At 41.3% G+C, this 18,127-nt stretch overlaps 1 protein-coding gene across 4 annotated transcripts in view; it reads left to right on the plus strand.

Moving 5' to 3' along the window:
* Positions 1 to 18,127, plus strand: part of NTRK2 (neurotrophic receptor tyrosine kinase 2) — a 199,780-nt gene that overhangs the window by 129,037 nt on the left and 52,616 nt on the right. The window contains exons 12-13 of one of the 4 annotated variants that reach the window (XM_008054310.2): positions 1,246 to 1,300; positions 7,585 to 12,694. The exons of 2 other annotated variants lie outside the window; for them this stretch is intronic. In XM_008054310.2, the coding sequence (XP_008052501.1) occupies positions 1,246 to 1,295 (50 nt within the window). In that variant the 3' untranslated portion in view covers positions 1,296 to 1,300; positions 7,585 to 12,694. Of the gene's footprint in view, positions 1 to 1,245; positions 1,301 to 7,584; positions 12,695 to 18,127 lie in introns of those variants that run through there. One more of the 4 variants, XM_008054312.2, reaches the window with a different exon arrangement.

Here is an 18,127-nt window from a genome sequence, read left to right on the forward strand (position 1 = left end):
ACTAAAAAAAAAAAAAAGTTGCCCAGGGATCTCTAAGAGACAGCTTTACAGGGTCACAAAATACTTTGATTTTTTTAAAAAAATCTGTTCTGTGATGTTATAACAGAGTCAGGTTGGAAAGTAAACACTGTATAGGGTTAATTAAAAAACCCATCTCCCTAGGATCCTTAGTTAGAAATTTGACAAGGTAAAGAAAAAGGTCAGAGTTTAGTCTTCACATCCATGGGCATGGGAGTGACCACACAAACTTGGCTGCTTGAAAAGTTGCATTTCAGTTCTCCGAATGAGAACTTGGGCACTTTCACCTTATGGGCTTCAGATCATAGGAGGGCAGCCCACCTTTCAGGATTTCCCCAGACAGCCAGAACAAAAGCCATGTTCTTTATCCCACTCTCAGGCAGACTTGGGAGATTCATCTGTATTGTGCGATGTTCTTAGGGATTGTCTACTCCACCTATCTCTGTTATGCATTCCAGAATACTTGGCGCTTAGCCGGAGTTCCATTATCTTTGGCACTTAGCTAATTTACATGGAGATGGGATTTATAAGGTACCTTTATTCAAGTGAGGTTAATATCCTTGCTTAATTGGGACCACTGATAGATCTGACTTCTGGGATTTGCAACAATAGGTAGGCACCTTGTCCGTACAAAAGGCCCTCTGATTGTTGCTTTCTTAGCAAAAATCCTAAGTGTTAAAGATCTTCAAACTCTATTTCTGAAACAGCGCTTGAAATGCCTAATGAAAAAGTGCTTCTTCATGATAAGTTTCATTTTTACCTATTCTTTTCCTTCTGGGATCAGCGTAAACTTGGACCTGGATTTATATTCCTCTTTTGGAGTCTTATCTCTATTTTTGTTCTTCAATAATTGTGTTCACTGTCCTTATAAACCTGAAGTCTCTGAAGTGTATCAATAGCTGCTACTTTTTCTTTTACTCTACCTCTCTCTCCTCCGCCTCTCCTGTCTCCTGATTTTCATCTTCACCATAATCATTATCATCATCTTACCCAGGCACTGGGTGACCCCTATATACTTCCCTTCTCGTGTGTGTTCTTTTTTGTGCAGCATTTTCTAGAAATTTATTCTCGGATCCATTTTGGTCTGTGGCCTACAGTTTCAGCCAAAATTGGGCAGAGTCGAGTAACTCACATTGTGTATATTGGAAATTCTTGCAGACTTTTATCGAGTTATAACTTGATTGTGTAATAGATTTATGTTGTTAATCTCCTGTTTGGATTCTGTAGGTTCTAACAATCTGGCTTCATACGCTATGAAGGACCACTGGCTAGAGTAGCAGTAGTAAGTATGTACTTCTATATGATGATGTTTATATTGCTGTGCTTATGGGTACTGAAGATTTGAGTCACTGATAAGCCTCTCTGAACTCAGTTGTAGAGTGACATCTTTAAGCCTTTATCATTTCACTCTGCAAAGAGCTGTCCTATAGATTTTGCAATACATGTTTATTAAAAAAGCCAGCATGCTAGACATCCCACAGAAGAGCAATAGATTGATTTGGGTATCCCTGTGTAGTGATAGTCAAGCCTTTGAGCATCTGAATGCCTCTCAAACCATAGACCCATCTTTTTGTTTTTTCTACTCCACTTAGAACATTTTAGATCATTCCATGGTTAGGGGAAAATGGCATCAATCTTTGGATATGCTCTCCATCTGCAAAATCTTTGAAATCATAATGGCTAAGTCCTTGGTCACTTGTCATTAGGCCCTGCTGATTAGAGCATGTCCTTCTTAGAATCATTGAATTTAATTGTGCGATAACTGGCTTTCTTTACCCATTCTAACTTTGCCGAGAATGTTATATTTCCTACTTTAATGTTTAGCTTATAACTCAACTACATTTGCAGCATCAGACCAGAGCTTGTTCTTTAAGAGCCTTCCTGACCGTCCTCAACCATGTATTTTTAGTTTTTCATCTCCAGCTAATATAAGTGGACAACAGTTTTTTCCCTTTGTCCTACACTCACTATAACTTTGATCAAAGTGAAAATTAGAATAAACCAAGTCTAGCACTTTTTTCCCAGGAGCTTAAAATGCTCCGGGAATTCCTCACTGAGTGCCCATGTGCCTAACTCTGTAGCTTTCAATGTGCATCTGAGCAAATATGTGATTTTGCACCACAAACTTTGAAGTGACTGGATTAACCCAGTTGTCAATGAGATGCACTAGATCCTGCATTGTGTTGCAGACTTCCTTCTGCTTTAGTTCCATTCTTTCATTGAGTATACTGAAGTTTGCTGTGGTTGACCTTTTGTCACTTCTGGAACGTATATTGAAACTTAATCCCCAATGTGACAGTACTGAGAAGTGGGTTCTTCAAGAGGTAATTGGGTCAAGAGGGTTCTGTCCTCATGAATGGATTAATCCAAACATGGATTAATGGATTCGTGAGTTATCCTGGGAGTGGGACTGGTAGACTTTGTAAAAAGAGGAAGAGAGACCTGAACTGAGCATGCCCTGCACCACCTCTGGACTCTGCAGAGAGTCCCCACCAGCAAGAAGAACCTCACCAGACCTGGTCCCTTGACCTTGGACTTCTCAGTCTCCATAACTGTAAGAAAGCAAATCATTTTCTTTATAAATTACCCAATTTCCGGTATTCTGCTACAAATAAGAGAAAACAGACTAAGACAAAGTTCTCCAATAAAACTCAAAGTTTAAGACATTACTATTGTAAAACCTAAAATGCATTCAGTGTTTAGTGTTTGTGTGGGGCAGTGTTGGACATAGATGTATAGATGTGTTCCCTCTGCCTTCCTGTGGGATATAACCTGCGATGCAGGGAAGTCAAAAGAAGACAAACATAAGTTTAAAAGGTACAAAGGGAGGTCCCATGAGTGGAAGCAAATGCCATAGAAGCTAAAATGAGGGTGAATGTGTACTTACAGCAGTGGCTTTTGCACTGGACCTCGAAGAATAGTCAAGGCTTCTAGAAGGAGAGCTCATTTTGTGGAAGGAGTCTCAGGAGAAGAGGTGGTCTGTGGATAAAGCACATCCTTGGGAAAGAAAAGAAGCATTTTTGTAATGTTTGAGCAACTTCTGGACTGTCTGCAGAGAAGAAAGAAGCAGGATCTCAATTTACCTATTGAAAAATTTCTGCTCTAGATACAGATGACACCTTTATAAAAAGATGGGCTGGCAATCCCAACATTCTGAGTTTGGATTTCAGCTCTCTCACTCATTCTTGGGTGATCTTGGATCCTTCTCATTCAACATGTAGGTCGAGTGAGTCACCTACAAAACAGAAAACACAACCACAGCCATGACTAGTTGGTGCAACAATCAGCAGATATTAAGCACTCCACAAATGTCAATTAGAACAATTAATGCTTAAGCCCTAGCCGGGCTTGGTGGCTCAGCCTGTAATCCCACGACTTTGGGAGGCTGAGGTGAGTGGATTGCTGAGCCCGTGGGTTCGAGACCCACCTGGGCAGGCGAGACCTCATCTCTACAATAAATCAAAAAATTAGCTGGGCGTGGTAGCGCATGCCTGTAATTCCGGCTACTTGGAAGGCTGAGGCGGAAGGATCGCCGGAGCCCAGTGGGTCGAGGCTGCGGTGGCCGGGAGCGGCCGCTGCACTCCAGTCTGGGCGACAGAGTGAGACTCCGACTCAAAAAAAATGCTTAAGCCCAGATGCTGAAATAAAGCAGAATTGCTTGTGGCTGGAATCTAACATTGTGATGAGAGCTTTTTGAACCCAGTATTGTGTAGATATCCAGTGTTGTGAGAACGCAGGGGTTTATTACTTCATCCTATCCAGTAAACATGCTCAGGAAGACTCAGCATTTTGCTTTCCAGCAAAGGTGAGCTGCCACCCTGGCACTCCATCCACCGGATCATCTTCAATGGCACCATGCCACGCAGATGCTCATGCTGGCACTTTTCTGCCTGAACTCCCCCAGTGACAAATGTGATAAGATTTGCGTTTTTAGATGGCAGCTGCATCCTCCTTCCATTCCCTTCGCTTCCTTTGGACTCAGCAGTTTTCCTTTTTGCTCCAGATAAATTGCTGTTAATTTAAATGTACTGCAGATCCATGCCATTTTATGGCTGATTGCTTCTGAGTAATAGGAGGAAAATGTGTGCACGTTTGAATGTAAATACATTTCAATGGGTTGTGAGCCAATGGTCAAAAAGCAGGGCTGTTCACTGACCTTCAACCCCTCCCCTTCCCAGTCCTTCCCTTTGAAGAGGTGGATAAGTAGATCCTAAATCAGCAAATAGCAGGGATTGAGTTTGAGGGCACATCCGTTTTTTTCTCTCTCTGCTTTCAGCTTGACATCCCATTTCTCAGACAGCACCTGCTTTATCCTTGTTCCTGTTTAGCTCAGCTAGTGTCTGCAACGGTAGCAAAGTTTCTCTGAAGTTGTTTCAGATAAGGGAGCTGGTCTCACGGTAACTACCATGCACCATCGGAATGCTGCAAATGCTTCAGAATGTCACATTGTCAAAATATCTATATTTCAGGCTCATAAGCTAGACAGCTCGTTTGGCTGCTAAACCCACAAGATGTTCAGCCATTTGTTGTGGTCTAAAAACTTTCCCCCTCACTGGGAGAAAATAATTTTCTATTGTTTTATATCGTTTTGTGGTCTTTTGAGTTTTTTATAACTTGAGATGGCAAGAGTTATGAGATCCTGGTAGGTAAATTGGAGACTTGATTTGATTTTACTATCAACCTCTCTTGAAATCAAATTAATGTATCAATATGTGGTGGAATATCTTTAGTCTGTCAACATTATGGGAAGATCAAGGGTATCAAAGAAGAGGCTGACTTGCCGTCCTTGAGGTGAGGGTTGGTAGAAGTCGACTGAAGACCCTGTCTATCGCTTACATTTGAAACAGGCTGGTTCTTCCTCACTTATATTTTTATGGTGGTTCTATCATTTTTATTGCTTGGGTGTGTGGAGCTGAGATCTGCTTCTTCAGGAAGGATGTATTACAAAAGGCAAACACAGGAAGGCTGTAGAGGATATCTTGACTTGACATCCATTGAAATAGGGGCAAACGCAGTCACAGCCTGAGTGAATGACCGTCCAGTAGAACTGGCATCTGGGAAAGTAAGCTGCAATTCACAGTTGTGATAATTAGCGACCCTGGAGGGGCTTGGGCAGGAAAATGGCAAAAAGCGGCCTGATTCCTGCCATAAATACTCTGGGACTAGTCAACTCTTGGAGTTCTTGTGCTATAAACCCATTGGGAAAAAAGCTTTACACCAGCAGTTTAATCTTCATGTTATTTTTTTAAAAAATCAAATGGATTTTGACTTCAAAGTGGAATATGCAGAACTAGATCTTTTGAATCTGGAGTGATGTCTTCTATTTGTATCGCCGAGTTTTTCCTGCTTTTGCTGACAAACCTGACATCTTTCTGTTAATCCTATTGCTTCAGTGGAAAAGAATTTGAACTCCACCCTCTCAAAACCTAAGAAGTTTGGTTTGTTAATTTGGCCTGCTCTTCCTGCATGCCATAGTGCATCCTTAAACTAGCTCATGTGTACCTGGAGGTGAAACTTTTAGTAAGAGACTAGAGATAGTGCTCTGCTCTATAGTGTTAATTTCCACTGATTTTTCTTTTGAGCATGACTTATGTAAATATACACATAGAATGAATCAACACTGCTGAGTGCTTCCTAAATTCTCAGGGCTTTGTGGGTGATTAAATCCATAAATGATGTTTGATGTCTGTACCGAGTTCTCTTTCTGAGACTTGGAAGGGCAGGAGAGAGAAATGCTATGGAAATTAAACTCCGTAGATTCTTTTAGCATTATTGTAAATGATGATACAGATTGGTGTTGGTAGTTAACAGCTCTGGAGGCAGATGACACCAGCACTTGGCAGACCAGACGCCAGGTGGAGGGAGATGGAGAGTCTGCAGGATTGGGTTTAGAGGCGCCTTCCAAAGCTGAACTTGAAAATGTCTTGGGCGTTTCTATTATGACATCAGCTATTTTGCCACTGATGAATCTAATAAGGATTCATGCAAATTAAACACAGAATTATGTGTACTAGAACCTTTTCTCTTCCACTGAGTTTTCCTAGGCAAGCTTGGAGACAGCATGTCCTCTGTGCAGTGTTTCCTTCTTGCACGTGGACATGACAGAGTGGCTTTGGAATCAGAGTCCTTGGGGAGGAACCAGAACTCTATCACAGACTAGCTGTTGGACCTTGGGCGAGCTGCTTCCTCTTGGGGTCTCAGTTCCTCCCTGAGGAAAACTCACTGAGGTAAAGAGGGTGCAATAATAAAACTTATCTTGTAGGGTTATTGTGAAATTTAAAAGGGCATAGTTTAGGCACAGTGTTTAGAGGAGAGCCTGGTATGAAGTAGTTTAGCTGTTATTTATTGAGCTAATTATTTACTCATCTTTCTTCATTTATGGGGCAATGAAATATTTAAGGTCAAGAAACTCTATTTTCGATATTTTTGTTTCATTGTTCACAGTGTCTACTATATGCAGAATTACTTAATATAAGGTACCATATATTATATGTGCTATATATTATTACATATGATATATAAACACTGTGGATTAAATTGTAGATATAATATATGCATATAAAATATGCATGTCACATACAATATATTATCTGTTATGTAGTAGATATTACATCTCTCTATATGTCATATACTGGTATATGCTATGGCATTTACTTAAATTTAGGCAACTAATTAATAATTAATATTAGAATTCCTGAAGAAGAATCCAAATATTTTTTTCAGTCAGGTGCCTGTAATCACAGCACTTTGAGAGACTGAGGCAGGAGTATTGCTTGAGCCTAGGAGTTCAAGACCAGCCTGGGCAACACAGTGAAAACTCATCTCTACAAAAAAATCAAAAAATTAGCCAGGTGTTGTGGGGCGCCCTTGTGGTCCCAGCTACTCAGAATGTCGAGGTGAAAGGATCACCTGAGTTCAGAAGGTTGAGGCTGCCATGATCTGTGATTGTCGTGATCATGCCAGAGCACTCCAGCCTGGGCAGCAGAGTGAGACTCTGACTCAAATAAATAAATATATACATACATACATACACAAATAAACACTTTTTTGGTCTAGTATTTTACCAGTTAAAGTTAGCCAATTATCTGGTCCAGTTGCTGAGTAATTAATCAATTATTTTATAAATAACTTGGTAAAATTAGCCAGGGAAAGAGAATCAGGATTTGGGTCGATATTTGTTGTCGAATCTAATTTTTTGCCCTGTAAAGATAAATATATTGACATTCTCCACAGATTTCTCCTTAAATGAAGCTACTGATGTCTGATACAGTTGTGTATAGCACTGGATGTACAAATCCTTTGCATTTCTTTTCCTTGTTTCATGTACCTTGTAAAATTGGTTTTAACGTTTAAAACGAAGTTGCTCCATAAGGAGATGCACGTTTTCTTCTGATTTCTGTTCTGTTATTATATATTACTTCTTTATGTTTTAAGGAGCATTCCATGTTGCGTCTTATTTTTGATGTTTATTTATTATGTTCATTTAAAAGTGATTGTACTTGTATGTTAATTTCCACTGATTTTTCTTTTGAGCATGACTTATGTTTTATTTTGTGTTTCTTTTAGGTTTTGTTTTGTTTCATAAGATCCCACTGGATGGGTAACTGAAATAAAGGAAAAGACAGAGAAAGGGGCTATGGTGCTTGTTGGTTGATGCTGCCCTGTAAGCTGGACTCTTGGGACTGCTGTTGGCTTATCCCGGGAAGTGGTACTTAGCTGGGGTTTTCTAGTAGATGTGGGCAGTGTTGAAGGATGTACTGTCAGAAGCCTGCACACACTGTGAGCTGTGGCTGGGGAACACCAATGCAGAGGCAGCTCTCAGGCAGCTAAGCGGCATCTCAAGAAAACGTCTTACATTAATGCTTCTTTTCTGTTCTTACAATAGTTCAAATACAAAACTGAAACCCCTTCCCAATGGATTGTGCTTCTCTTCTGAAAAGTGTGCTGTTTGACCCCACTGGAAATGTATTGACTTGCATTGCTTTGGTTTATTAAAGGTAAACTACAAAGTTTAAAAAAAAAAATCTGAAGTCGGGAACAGGTATAAGTACACACTAATCAGTCTAATTTAAACGTAACGTATATTTTAGTATTGTTTTCTGTTCTCTAACCAGTACTGAATTCAAAGGTTTGACTTTTCTATCCACAGCGTAATGACTCAAAGAGTGAAAGGCACATACACCATCACTTTGGGGACTTGGTGGTGTCACTAAAAGGTTCTTTCCTTCACTGGCAATAAAGGTTGAAACTTTTAGCTTAGGTCTGAGAGTCATACGCTGCTAATGATTGCCTTAGAGTTCATCAGCCAGCAACCTTTTTTTTTTTTTTTTAAAGAAGACCCAGAACAAGAAGTAGCAGCAGCTGTTTGGTCAGGGCTATAGATTGAGGTTAAGCCTAGTTAATTTCAGAATAAACTAAAAGAGTGGAATATATGCATATGGTGAAATGATCCCCTTGCCCCTTTTTTCTGCCCTCTGCGATCTGCCTGCTTTTTAGAAGTCTGTTGAGTGAGAAGGCCGCAGTATCTCATGCTGTGTGCATTAGAGAACTAGCTTTTCTACTCTGAAAAGGCCTGGGAGCAGAATGGCTGGCCCGCTGTGAGCAGGAGAGGAGATTCTAAGAAGGATAGTCCCCCTCCGCCATAGTGCCCTACTGCTGGGTTTTCATGGGTAGGAAAGCTTGTCCCGACCCCAGCAGCAAAGAGGTGGCAGCTTGCTAATGAATATGTGCTTTATAATGTCCTTCTTCATTGCTGAGAGGGCGGTCTTAGAGCTACAGATCCCTGTCTCCCCCCAAGTCTGACCCATGGACACCTGTTTCATTTACTTTATCATCACAGTGACCTGAGTGGGCTCTGCTCAGTCTGTGTCAGGCAGTATCCTTGTCCTGAAGGGAAGTCTGGCTGCCCTCACCCCACCCCACTTTACTCCTTTCTTGTTAGGGAAACTCCAGAGCCAGGCCCTGGAGCACTGAGTTTGAAAACAATCAGCTCTGACTATTAGACATGCACATATGTGCCATGGCTGGACTAGAAACTCATTGACGTTTAAAAAAAAATTTTTTTTTTTTTTTTTGGAAATAGCACAAATTTTGCAGTTTTGCTTTTAAGATTCATAGTTGTTTTAAACTAGTCCAACATGTTTGGAAACATTGTTGTGAATTCTGAGTAAACCAAGGCATTAATCTTAATCAACCAAATCCATTTAGGCACCACTTGATATGAAAAGAATTTCCATAATGAATATTTTATACTGTATCTTTTACATAGGCCACTAAATATGTTTATTGCTTGATGCAGACCTTTCACAGAGCCCTGTGGATTACAGCATTTAACTTGGCTACTCCATGCCCATGCCTTTAAGAGGGGCAGTTTCTCCAAAGCAGAAACATGCTGCTAGTTCTCAAAAGTTTCTCTCCGGCTCCACTGGAGTGTAAGGGCAGCTGGCCCTTGGCCTGTGGGGGTCCAAATATTCTCCGAATTCCCGTTTTCTTGTTCGCTGCTAAATGACAGTTCCTGTCACCGCTTAGATTTCGATCTTTCCCAAAGGTGTTGATTTACAAAGAGGCCAGCTAATAGCAGAAATCCTGACCCCTGAAAGGAAAATGAAATTCGAGCTGTGAGCCAGGCCAGAGCTCAGTATAGCAGAGGTTCTTAAGTATCAGCCATTTGGTACAAAAAAATTTTTGAAGCTTTTATGTTATTCCAACAGAGTTGTTAAAAAGGTGATCGATTGTTCAAGAACTATTTTGTAAGTTTCCTATACCTAAAATTAAAAAGAAGAAGAATATTCGTACTCAACAGCTAGGAGGATTGCAGGGTAGATTTTTGTTTTAAAAATGGAGAAAAATGGACAGATAAGGCAATTTAATCTATCAAAGATCAGTTGACATCTCCTAGGGAACAACGAAAACAGCAGGCTATTAGAAAATTGTTTCATATGGTTCTCATGTTCTTTGCCTTTCTTTCTTTTCTTTTTTTTTTTAATCCCTTAAGACCACAATCAGTAACATAGCTTCTCTTTTCTGTAGTCTGGACCACCCCATTTCATCCTTTGCTTTTTATATCCCCCATAAGAAATGTACTTTTTAGAGCTTCCTAATGGCTTGTGTTGTATTTTTGCAGCATTAGAAGGAGAGGCAGCATTTTGTTGAAATCAGGCCTGTCGCCCTCCAGCTAAAGGCTGCTCAATGCCAGGCTGGTCTCCTAAATTCATGAAGTGGCCTGGGTGAGCCAACAGTCGCCCCTCTGGAGGGGCAGCTGTCCCCTAGTCCAAGCCAATGGTGCCCTCACGGGAATGGGAGCCCGGGTTACCAAATCTCGTGATTCTTTAAGAGAAATGTGAAACCTGGATTTTTGTGCGAAGTGTCCCTATTGTTCAAAAGTTGGCTCAGTGATTTAAAAACATTTTGTAGGCCAACAAAATAGTCTGTGGTTTGTTACTTTTGTCTTAAAACACCATCATTGTTCTCTTACCATATCCTTCTGTCTTTCCTTTGCAAATTCACTTTTCTTTCTTCCCAACTTTGCCATTGAGGGCTTTACTGCAACAGCCTATGAAGCTGAGATTGGCAACCAGGTGACCTGCAGCATGTCAGTTACCTTCGTTGCTCTCCTGTGACTTTCACCCCGGGCTCTGCCCTTGGTAAGGAGTCTCCTGCGACAGCACTCTCCACCATTCCCCGATTGATCCCACTCCTAGTAAATCCTTTTTCCTGTTTTGTCTGACACAAATTTCTTTTCACCAGCTATGCCTCCTGGTCCACCCAGGTGCTACCAGGTTTAGATGGGAAAGAGCATGTCCCATTTACACAGGTGCCCTTATGACAGGTGTGGCCATCGGTGAGTAGAAGAACAGGTGTGTCATCTTCAAGAGATGCAGTTTACTCGAGACCCTCTTAGGTAGCCGAGAGAGACTAAGAAATGCCCATCATTATCACTTGAGACATTGGCTGTGTGACAACAAAAATATGAACATTCTGAGACTGAGGAAGGGTCATCTCGCAACAGGAAAAATGAGTCTCCACACACAAGAGAGAGAATCAATTCAGGAGTTTTCATTCCCAGTCTCCCAGCAGGAATTGATTTCATTTCTGATCCACTGAGTTTTCTTTCCAGAAATAGGCAGCAAGGATAAGAACAAAACAATCCCAGCTCCACCCCGCAACACAGAACTCAGGAGTTGGTTTTTGTCTTCTTACACTTCAATCCTCCTGAATTAGACCCAGGATGGCTATGGCTTGGAGCATCTCCTCAGACAGAGCAGAGGTGACACTTACTCAGCAGCTGTGGAGTAAATAACACAAGGCGGGAAATCAGTTGCATGCCAGGTGTGTGCTGGAGGGACGCTTGCCTTCTTTCTCCTCTTCTTCTGTCTTTATTCTCTTAGAATCCCTGGCTTTTCCCCCCTCTCTAACATTCTAAGTTGACTCCATGACAAAACGAGAGCTTATTTTTATTTGTTTTATTGATTGCTTTGCAGATTTACAACACACACAATGCCCCTCCCCCTCCCACCATTGCAAAAAATGGAATCAAACTACTAAACAAGACTCGAACTAACTCGTCCCTCACCCTACTGGAGGGTAGGTGATGTGCATCTCCCCCTGCTTTGGTGCTAGCTGTCTAGAACTCCTCCCTGATTTTGCCCTAAGTCCTTCATACTGCAATAGAAGTTCATTTCATCTTGTTTTGTCTAGACTCCAGATAATAGGACTATCTGGACTGAAGAGGAGTGATTCCGTGTCACATAGGGTCTCACAGGGATGCTGCGTCCAGCCATGTGGGCAGAGTCAGTCGTGTCTAGTCTATGTTCCTGGGGCCCCTGGGTTTGTGCAGCTCTGCAGGCTTGACTTCAATGATACTAGTACAGAGGCAACCATTCTATGAGGTGTGTTCTGCTCCGTTCACCTCTAGCACCTCAAACCATGTCAGGTCTCTTCAAAGGCACCTGGGAAGATTAAGGACAAATTAAATTCCTAGATAGACCAGGAATTTCATGTGGTATGGGGTGCTGCCAGATTGAATTAGGTTGACATAATTCCCAGCCCAAAAAGTTACATGAAGATGGCCGTCACAGGAGGCAGTTTCTCCCTGAGGTCAGCCCATTTCCTTGTTTTGGTCTGCAGGGACAACGGGTTCTTCTAGCCACCTGATTTTGGCAGTGAGATTACTCTAAGTGTAATTCAGGCTAATTCTGCAGTGTAGCCCTGGCATGGTCTTGAATGAGCACCTAGGATAAGGAGACCCAAACCTCACCCCACCTCCAACCACTGGCTATGATTGAAGTCAGTTTTTATGGGAGAAAAAAAATGTGTGAAAAGAAAAGAACATAGATTTTCACCCTCTTTATTTTAAGACAGTCTATTTTTAAATTGAGCATAAAAAATACAGAGTAGTAAAAAAAAAGTCTTAAGAAAGACAAACCCTGAAGTTTTACTCAGTTCGTGTTCAAATCCTCTTGCTGTAATCCAGAGGCAGTCTGTGAATCATTCTCATGCCGTTTTTTCCCTATAATGTTCCAGGTGTGAAAGCCATTTTTCATGTTTTCTGTAAATAATGAATACTCACTTTTAAAAATTTTATTTTAGTGCTGTTTTAACAATGTGGATAGACCATAAATGTACTTGCTGAATTCATTCATTTTTTTAACAAGCCAATAAAGTTTTATAATTCATCTCCATGTGTCTTGCATTCTCTGTAGCTCCCTCATTCCCCCCTCCCTTCCTCAAACATATACCATCACCCGCGTGCCATTGGTGGTGTTCAAAACCGAAGGTGTTAGAAGAAAGAGTGTGAGAATTGTCACTGAGGGTTTTGGGGAAATCTCAAATTCATTTTAGGTTCTGAAATAAATCACCTCCAAAAAAGAACTTTTAAAATTTCCATCCATGTGAATCGTACATTTCTCATTTGCTGATTTTTTACGTCAGAAATATTTTCATAGACTAAGTGATAATCTTTAAAAGTAAAATTTAAGGAATTTTTTTTTAAACCCTACTTTCTATGGGCGGGCCCACTGATATTTTAAAAATTTGGAATGACGCAGGTCCCAGGAAGAGGGCTCACTCAGTGCTCTGTCTCTCTATTCTGTGTGAACTTGTGGTCAAGTAAACATCATGATTTATACTGTCATAGAAGGGAGAGAGGAAGACAGTGGCTGTAGAAAGAAAATACCCTTGGGACCATAACTGTCAGTATGGTACCTACGCTTCGTGTTCCTTTTCTCTCCACCCTCAGGTCTGCCACACCAACTCTGCCTCATTTTTTCTTAGAGGATAGAACCTAACAACTCTGATTCATTTGAACCTGCCATCACCTTCTGATAACCCGAAAGGGATTGGAAAAATGAATCCAGTGTGACCTCATGTGTTAACAAGCCAAGTACGCTGCTCCTCTTATAAGAGTCCAGTGTGTAGTGCTAGTGACTTGGGCTTTTTCTGTAACCACTTCTGAATTCACGGAGCTGAGAACAGGCCTTTCTGACATCTGGAGAGTCTATGATCGTTTGGGGCGATGGGCACTTGTTGCAGACTTTCCAGGTTTGAATCCCAGCGAGGCTCACAAGAGATGTATCTTTGGGAAAGTTCTTTCACCACTCTTTTCCTCAATTTCCTCATTTGCAAGATGAGATGATAGTAATGGTACCTATCCCACTGGGCTCTTATGAGCGTTAAACGGGATGGCTCTGGTAAAATAAGTGTCTGAGTCACAAACTCACCTGCATTTCTTGATCATATACAGGCTGCGTGGGTTCAAATAATGGAGACCAAATGAAAGGAAACTTCACTCGCTGGGCCGTGCTAAGTGTGGCCCAAGCGATGAAGACCACTTTGGAACTTTCTCAGGAGTTGTTGCAATTCAGCTCCTGAATCCTTCTCTCAACGCAGGAGATTCCTGCACATTGATTCTGTCTCAGATTTAATTCTGATAAAATAAGAGGATCCAATTTGTTTGGCTTGTATTGTAATAGTTCAGTGAGTTTGAGGTATGCTTTGCAATTTGAGGATTGTTCAAGAAATAGCATTGAACGTCTTATACCAAATATGGGCAGCCTCCTTTGTTCTCAGTTTATTGATTCAGAATTTTTGATAATTTGAACAGGATTTACATTAACTTTAATTTTTGAATTATCTATTTTAAAATCTTTGGCTAAGAATATAAACGGCAAACAAGTTGGCCAAAAGATTGTCTGGAAGAAAAGATTGTTTCAAGTTCCCTCAAGCCTTAGAAACAAGTGTTTACAGGCAATGAGTTACAAATAACTAGATGATTCTTTTCTGCTTCCTGAGGTAGCTTCTGGAAATAGCTCCAGGAGGCCACACATGATTGGCCTAGTTGGAATTACTTCATATTTGAAGTAATACAATGCCATTTTCTTAAAACTACTTTGTAACTTGGGTTTTCTCCCTATCATTAAACCATTTTAAATAAGTGGCCTTGACATTTTTCCAACACTTACTTTAAGATACTTTTACTGCTGTTACCACCTTTTCTAACACATTTTAAAGTGAGATCTACCACAGGGTCTAAGAGACAGTAATAGTTAGCGGGTGTCTGTGCTTGGCTTCTCACTTAAGCGCCTCATGTTCCTCCTAACAACCCGAGGAGGCCAATGCTAATATTGCCTATATTTCAGAGATTAAGAAACTGAGTAACAGAGCCGATGAGGGCCTTGCCTCAGTTTACCTAGCCTACAAGTTACCACCAGGATGTGAGTTCTGGCAGGCTGGCTCTGGAGCCGGTGCTCTTAACCATGCCCCTGTGTGGTCTGGACTCTTGATCCAGGTTGGGACTAGGACTAGGTCAACCAAGTGCCTGAGGCACAATATGTAAAGAGATGATCACTCTCAGGTCCGTCCAAGTGCCCAGTGGTCACTCCTACTAGTGCTGGCAGTTAAACACAGATTATTGTGGCAAAGCAGAATTGTAAAGTTAACTGAAGTTCCTGGGGAGACACCCCTTGGTCCCAGTTAGCCCTCAGGCACTTGTTCCTTGAACAAATCCCTTGCAGATCTTGACTTGCAAATATGTGGCACAGGAGTGAAATTGGCATGAAGTTGCATCAACCATGTACTCATTGTTAATTAGCTAATGAAAACCCAGAGCCTGTTTGCTTTGTCCATTTAACTGAAGATAGATTTGTTGCTTTCGATTGTCCTCAGGTGAATTTTCTCATCACTCTTGAACTTTAGCACTTCCCGTTTTTTTGGAGTGGTTCCTAGTCTCTGATGAGTGATCTTGAAGGAAACCACCTTGGTGGGGGTGGAGGAGGCGTCGTGGGAAGGGGTGTTTGAGGATACATCCTGCCATCTCCATGAGCAGGAACCAGACATCAGAATAAGGTGGCAAAAAAGCACAAGGCTGCTCCTTGCATTTCAAACACACAGAAGCAGAGCAGTATCCGAGCAGCTTGGTCACATTGATGCTCCTGTCCTCGAATGCCCCGCCTGGCAGCCAGTGATTGAAAGAGACTGCCAAGGGCACATGCTAATTTTCCAGTCATTTGGTCAAGCCTCACCTCATACTCTACAAGACCCCAGAACCTGTTTACTGAATGAAAATCTCTGCCTGACCATAAATGAACGGGCTGTAAGTTCTCTCCCTCTCTTTTAACATTTTTATTCTGTTGCCAAGAAGGAAGGGAGAAACCTCTTTTGTATTTATTTACCACACTTCCATCTCTTTTTAATAATTCTCATTAAGTTGTAATCAGTCTTGCTGAATTAGTAAATAAAAATGTAGGCCATGGCTGTTGGCTTTAAGGATTATAATTCAACCTTAAGTAAATTTGTGCAATTTCACCTAAGGCCCCTTGAGCCAGGGTGAGAAGTACCAGGTCACCAGCACTGTTTTACCTTCTGTGGAGTGTTATAAGTTTTTACATGAACGGGGCACAGCCTCTGAAGGTGCTTCAGGCTTTTTAAAGATTGCTCTCCAAGCTGATTTTCCTCCTTTGCATTTACTTGGGACTCCAGGATTATGGGGCCATTGACCAAATAGCTCTCCATCGCCCTTCAGTCAACAGTGTTGAGTTGAAGGTCACGGGTAATTCTGGGTAGGCCATATGCTGGTTTCCCAGACGTCTGACTAGTGGGGTGCACTGGCAGGTGTGGATGGAGGAGGTGCTCAGGGTATGTCTGCTATGTCCACCCTCTGTATCTGGAGTCCTGCAGAATTACTCCTCTGTGGCTCCAAATCTCCAGGCTTTCGTAACTCTACTCCCCATCTGTTTCTTCATCCCTGGAGGTGGCAAGGGCTTCCCACTGTCGTCAGTCTGCCATTGCTATTTGTCCCTTTAATCTGCCTACACCTCTGTGTAGACCTAAGATACTTCTCTTCATTTAAACTAGGGGTCCCCAACCCCTGGGTCCTGGACACACCGATCCGTGAAGAACTGGACCACACGGCAGGAGGTGTGAAGTGGTCGAGCGAGCAAAGTTTCATCTGTATTTACAGCCACTTCCCATCGCTTGCATTACTGTCTGAACTCTGTCTTCTCTCAGATGAGTGGCAGCATTAGATTCTCCTAAGAGCGTGAACTCTATTGTGAACTGCACGTGTGAGGGATCTAGGTTGCACGCTCCTTTTGAGAATCTAATGCTTGATGATCTGAGGTGTCACTGTCTGCCATCACCCCCAGATGGGACCATCTAATTGCAGGAAAACAAGCTCAGGGCTCCCACTGATGCGGCATTATGGTGAGTTGTATAATTATTTCACTATATATTACAATGGAATCATAATAGAAATAAAGTGCACAATACATTTAATACACTTGCATCATCCTGAAACCATTCCACCCCCCTTCCCATGAAACCGGTTCCTGATGCCCCAAAATTTGGAGACCACTAATCTAAACCATCTGGAGTGAGTTCTTTTACCTTGACAAGACCCTAACTGAGACAGATAGACATATATTAAGTCCTTGAATACATTATCTCATTTTACTTTATATCAAATCTATTAAAAATCTGATAAATATTTATTGCCAATTACAGTTGACCCTTGAACAATGTGAGGGCTAAAGGTGCCCATCCCCCACATAGTCAAAAATCCAAGTATATTTTCGATTTCCCAAAACTTAACTATCAATAGCCAGCCTACTCTTGACCAGAAGCCTTACTGATAACATAAACAGTCAATTAGTGCATAAATAGACTAATATCTACATGTGGTTTATGCGTTCATGATATACTTAACCTTTTCTTATTTTTTCAATATTTCTAGACTATGAGGTTTGTCTGTGAGTTTTGCCAAATTGTTTGAAATTTCCAAAAAAACTTTCAAACTATTTATTGAAAAAAAAATTGCATATTGGTGTATTCAAGTAGTTCAAACCCGTGTTTTTTAAGAGTTAACCGTATATGTGAGATGGGGAACTTGGTAATAGGAGACACCTCAATAAACCAAGCAGACGCTATCCTTGGCCTCGTGAGCTATGGTCTAATGGTATCATCTATAATGTTGGTACCGTTGCAGCCCATAATTTACACATACTTTGCCAAATACAGCTTTTGTCTCCTTTTTCTATTTTGCTGTGAATTATGGAAGTAATCAACCTGAAAGTTTTCTTTTGATGTTAACCCTCTTAGCTGAGAGATGGAGAGAAAAGGAAGGAGAGAGAGTGTGTGTGTGTGTGAATTATTATGTTCTTTATTTTCTTGTTTAAGAAGTACATGAGAGAACAAAGGATTAACAAGTTAAGTGACTTGTCCAAGGGCACACAACTCAGGTCTGTCTGCCTATGAAATCTCTGCTTCTGGCCTTGCTTCTCTGAGATCAGCTATTTTCTTTTGCCCCTTGGGTGTCTCCATGGCTGCCACGAGACCTCAGCTCTTCTTGGTGGTTGTGATTCTTCTTGACCTAATATAAACACGTAAAGTATCCCTTACCTTGTTATGTTTGCTCTTTCTCATTTATCTTTTTTATAAAAAGATCATTTCCTCCTCTTTTCCTCTATTTCTCTCCCCACTCAATACAAACACCATAAATATGCTTTGTCTTTTAAAAAATTTTCACAACTTAAAATGTTAAAATTGGTGGGATTGTGTGTGTGTGTATGTGTGTGCGTGTGTGTGTGTGTGTGCGCGCGCGCGCGCATGTGTGTGT

Source organism: Carlito syrichta, unplaced genomic scaffold (assembly GCF_000164805.1).
Source record: "Carlito syrichta isolate Samal-C Ts95f unplaced genomic scaffold, Tarsius_syrichta-2.0.1 Scaffold78539, whole genome shotgun sequence".
NCBI lineage: Eukaryota > Metazoa > Chordata > Mammalia > Primates > Tarsiidae > Carlito > Carlito syrichta.